Raw genomic sequence first — 5016 nt, 5'->3', positions numbered from 1 at the left:
TCATAGCTCCCATGACGGTTCTTGGCCATCATGGAATTGCCTCCGGCCCGCCCAAGCCCAAACTAGGCCATGACAGAACAGTTTGTCATGGACCAATGCCATGTGGCTACCTACGTGGACACTATTTTTCATCACAGAAACCGTTATGGATCTAGGATCAATTTAAATTTGGTCACATCCATTTCATTCAGCCCAATTTTGATCAAATACGCCTTTAGCATAATGTGTTCCGTAAATCATAATGCCAATTTTGGACGAGGACAATATTTCCAAAGTACCATATGTTACACAAATCACTCAATATGCAACCATCTATAGGTATGTAGAACCTAGCAGTTTATAATATCCTCGATGAAATGATAATATACACCATATGTTGACAAAATCACTCAATATGCAACCATCCATAGGATTAGGAACTGGTACAATCCAATTTACATCGACAAAACATATAACTACAAAGGTTGTCACTCGTGTTCTTGTCGTCAAAGCTCCTGATGGAAACTATATGGCATGGCGGATTCTGATGGACAGCAACATACCTACCATATTCACAACAACATTAGACATTTGTATATATGAATATATAGTAGGAGAAATGCCTATAGATGAGAATTACAAAGTATCTAGTATAAAACAACAATAAATTGACTGACTAATACATGTGCATAGCACACAAATAAACAGGTTTAAACCTCTGTATTCTTAGTGTAGGACTGCCACAATGTACAAGGATAGAAAAAGAAATGCCTAGGGAGAAAACTCTAAATAGAACATGTTGACATATTAATATAGTAACAGAAATCATGTCTCCAAGACCTAGAGGGGAATCTAAACTGAATCAGATCTTGATAGAAGGCCACATACCACAGTGTAGCAGTTTGTCTCTACTTGGTACCCTGCAGTTTGTCTGTACTTATTATCCTGCAGTGTACAAGATACAGAAGAAATTCAGAGAAAATTTAGGGTTAAAGATTCAGAGAGGAAGCGGTCACCAGAGAGAAGTGTGCCGAATGAAAGTCAAATGACTAACAAACACATCACAAAACTCAAGTACTATAGCAGCAGAAGTTGAGGCCATATAAACCCACTAACAAAATAATGCTCAGCATTTCTAAAGAAAGGACAGTAGTATGATTTGTGTTTGTCCATACAGTAGGTTTTTGGTTTGAAAGGTCAAAGATAATGCTCAGCATTTCCTAATTGACATTCCAGATTAGACCTGGAAATTCTATACCTATATTCCGAAGGTAAAAGCTAAGTTTTTGCCAAGTTCATCTTCATATACCATTACTATATATACACCGCCAGTCAGCAATGAGGATTTGTTTTAAATTTCTCAGATTTGAGAAGTAACCCCTATTTACTAACATGTAGTTTCGGCGAACTACTCACTATTGAAACAAGAGTTGGAGCTATCATGTTTACATGAACGCCTGATCCAATCAAAAAGTAAACAGGCCAGAAGGCCTACTCACAATGTTACCTGCCTGATACAATCAAACATTCAGTTCTGGGTGCAATATAGAGAAAAACAATATTGCAAAAAACTTGAAAAGCATGGAAGCATCATATATATTGTGTATCAAAAATTTAAAAGCTACAAGTAAATGTGACACTAGAGTAAGGATTCCTTCTTATTACGAACAGGAAGAGCAAAGAGGTTGTAACTTACTCTGTCTCCACTAGATGATCACTTATTTCCATTTATCCTCCATCAACGAGAGCTCAAGGAATGTGACAACAAGGATCCAGTGCCTCTTCCATACTAATAACATTACTGGGACCATGAGGAACATCGTTCCCAGCATAACAATCACAACCACAGTTCTTGTTCATATAGCATGACATGCAAATAAGTATGGCATAATCTGCAGAATGCAGAGTGCATTATAAGGGTTGAGCTCCACTTGCTTTTAGAAGTTTACTAGTATGGTGCAATACACATATATGCAATGCAACTTCCAGATTTACCATGAGATTTAGGAAATAAAAAATTATTGGGATAGTAGATCCAGTAATAACTTCCAGACACAAATTTTAAACATGAGGACATACAAATGCAACACATTCTCTGGTTGCCTACCATTGCATGTACACGATTGCCAACAGCTGTAGTACCTACCTTATCCCTCTCATTTCAACAAGAGAACAACTTTTCTCAAGCCTAAAACAACATCAAATCGAGCTAATCGAGCGCAAACAGCACAAACACCCTAACGAACCATGGACCAGGATCAGGTTCAGCTCAATGGCCAGGGTCACAGTGCAAGTCGGCCACCGACAACACAAACACACTCTTCACTGAACAAAAAATGTACACTTGTCCCAGCACATGAACCGAATTTTATCTATCAACCAAGCTTAAATGATCTAGTCTATCTCATAGCTAGTTTTCAAGTAATGGTTCTTTTCTTCCAAGCAACCCAGAAAACTGATTGGTAGAGTATAGAGTGGGTGGTGTTTTCTCATATAAAAATGTACAAAGCAGTAGAGAATAGTCAGGAATGGTAGAAAGTAATTGGTATGCAGAGTAAATGTCAGTAATCAGCATTTTTTCAAAATAGACATGTAACTATAAAAATACCATTTGAGATTTTACATAGCATGCATCCACCGTGAACAAAACAAACAACTCTATCAAACTAGGAGGAACTAGGTGTTGCAGCAAGCAATAAATTAAGTAAAAAATGGAAACAAGCGCACACACACTAAGACGATGCAAAAAGCACAACGAAGATATTTAAGGATCAACACTGCTATACACACGACACCTGCATGGCCGATGCTTGCACGATTCTGCCATGACAGCGCCAACAGCGAGCATGCTCACAAAGGCGTTGTTGGGAGGGAACATCGTTCATAGGCCGTGCAACTACTATCATGTGTGAGGCAACATCCTTCAAGGATAGGAACATCAGGACAAAGAAGGGTGCATAGTTTGTAGTGCTAGCTAATTATTTTGTACTACAGAATTAGTTTCGACTGACCTTTCGGTATTGTATCCTTTGTTCTTCACAAGGCTCTATTTTATAAACACCTTTTATGTCATCAACAACACCCTCGACTTCAGCTATCTCCTCCACCTACAGAATAATAATTAGAACTTTAGTCAAACTATTCCATGGAGAAAACAAATAAACTTCTGATTTAGTAGAAGCATCCACTATAGTTTGTCCTGCATAGGATTCCCTCCACAATTTATTCCAGATTTAAGCATCCCATCTTTTCAGTTCCATATATACTCTACATCATACTTTTATCCATCTCAATGATGTATCTGTAAACTAAATTGACACACATAAACACAGCACGACCTCAGAAACTATGTAAGCACCCCACGTATATTTATTAGACGTACATGTTGATGAATAAAGTATGTAAATATAAATCTCTACATTAAAAAATATCAGTCGCATCAACATTTACGGAAAATATGAAACATAATACATCATCTTGCTATCTTTCCAAAACAATTATTCCCAGCCACAAAAGTTATTTCACTGCAAAGAACTATCCTGACATCCTAAATGGATAATTTTTCAATTAATGGAGAGCGAAAGGGGTTATCACCTTCACAGCGAGTGGTCTGGCGAGGTCACCTGTGGCGATGTGGATAAGGCCGAGGAGTGCAGAAGAAAACAGTGGCCACCCCGTCCTCTCCCAGCGCGAGATTGTGAAAAAGGGGGGAGTCAGGGCAGCCGTCCTTGTCCTGGGCACCGGGTAGGCTACAACTTCCATCTCGCCGTCCTCAACCACTTTCCTCATGACCACCGCGCCCATGCCGACGAGCAGGGGTCTGCCCTTGACATAGATCTAGGAGCGCCGCTATGGCCGCCCCATCGCGGAACGGAGGAGGCTACACAGGGGGGAGCCGGAGAGGGTGGGGGTGGTGGCGGAGCGAGAGAGGGTGGGAGATGGAGGTGGAGCAGGAGATGGTTGGCGCGGCGGCGCTGGAGATCGGCAGCCGCGCATGGAGGGAGGCTGGACATGGACCTGAATCAGGAGGTGAGAGGGAGAGGAGTCGGCGGCTCTGGGTGGAGGTGGATAGGGTTTTCGCGGTCGGGGGAGACGCGCGAGGCTGTGGCCAATAGGATCGTGGGCTGTGGAGTTAAATGGGTCGAAAAGATTTAACTCCGCGTGTCGATGACTTGAATGTTTTCCCCTCCGCGCGCTTCTGTTTTGTACTTTGCCGCGTAGATGGCTTGAATGTTTTCTCCTTCGCGCGCTTTACTTCAACCCATTTCATACTTTGGTGTCTTTGCCCTTAGCCCGGTGAATCGTACTCGGCTTGATTCATGTTGGCCCCACGTGTCAGTATGCTGCATAAGTATATTTCATCATTCAGTTTGGTTCCATCTAATTTGATTAGGATCCTTATTTTTTTTGAAGTTTTGCAAATTCAAATTACAATGTAACTCATATGACTATGCCACATTAGCAGGAGCAATTCGTGTTGTTATAGAGGGTGTATGAAGCGGGGGGGGGGGGGGAAGCTAGGCCCGGCTAGGCCCAGTTGGTCGATCAATGACGGTTTTCGTGACGGTACATCCACATCCGTCATTAAGGGGCTACCCTTTTTGGGCCCAGGCACATCTTGCTGGTCGGTGACGGTTTCCATGACGGATTTACGGAACGTCACCAGGAATCCGTTACGGATTAACAGGTTTCTTGTAGTGCATATTTATTTATGGTGTAGATTCACTCATTTTGCTCGATATGTACTCATTTAGGGTGTAGTCTAGTCACTTGTTGAAATCTCTAGAAAGGCAAATAATGTACTCCTTTCCGATTTACAGGCCTATACTAGCAAGTAGTACTACAATAGTGGGCTCACATAGCAATTTGTGTCATGCAAGAGCCTGGCTATATGGGTGCTCCAAGGCTTCGCACCACGCCCCACCCCTATACACAAAGACTGACATGCGAGCGTTCGCAACTGCCACATTCGGGTTGCGCTTGGCTCTTCGCCTCTTCTAGAAGACGAACAATGATGTTACTACTACTACTACTTCT

At 41.8% G+C, this 5016-nt stretch overlaps 1 protein-coding gene across 2 annotated transcripts; it reads right to left on the bottom strand.

Annotated features, from left to right (window-relative positions):
- Positions 1–236: 236 nt before the first annotated feature.
- Positions 237–4112, bottom strand: LOC125517626 (uncharacterized). 2 transcript variants are annotated; one of them, XM_087527328.1, is made up of 6 exons: positions 3574–4112; positions 2991–3086; positions 2775–2900; positions 1676–1871; positions 868–924; positions 237–542 (listed from the first exon to the last, which is right to left on the bottom strand). In XM_087527328.1, the coding sequence occupies exons 1-4, from the start codon at positions 3781–3783 to the stop codon at positions 1836–1838; spliced, it is 468 nt and encodes a 155-aa protein (XP_087383454.1). In that variant the 5' UTR covers positions 3784–4112; the 3' UTR covers positions 237–542; positions 868–924; positions 1676–1835. The 2 variants fall into 2 exon arrangements, with proteins under 2 accessions (XP_087383454.1, XP_087383455.1); XM_087527329.1 differs by lacking the exon at positions 2775–2900 and having other exon boundaries at positions 3574–4104.
- Between the last annotated feature and the right edge of the window lie 904 nt (positions 4113–5016).

Source organism: Triticum urartu, chromosome 6A (genome assembly GCF_056163025.1).
Source record: "Triticum urartu cultivar PI428250 chromosome 6A, HENAU_Tu73, whole genome shotgun sequence".
Lineage (NCBI taxonomy): Eukaryota > Viridiplantae > Streptophyta > Magnoliopsida > Poales > Poaceae > Triticum > Triticum urartu.
Note: the sequence above shows the minus strand (reverse complement) of the source record. Positions and strands in the feature narration are given on the sequence as shown.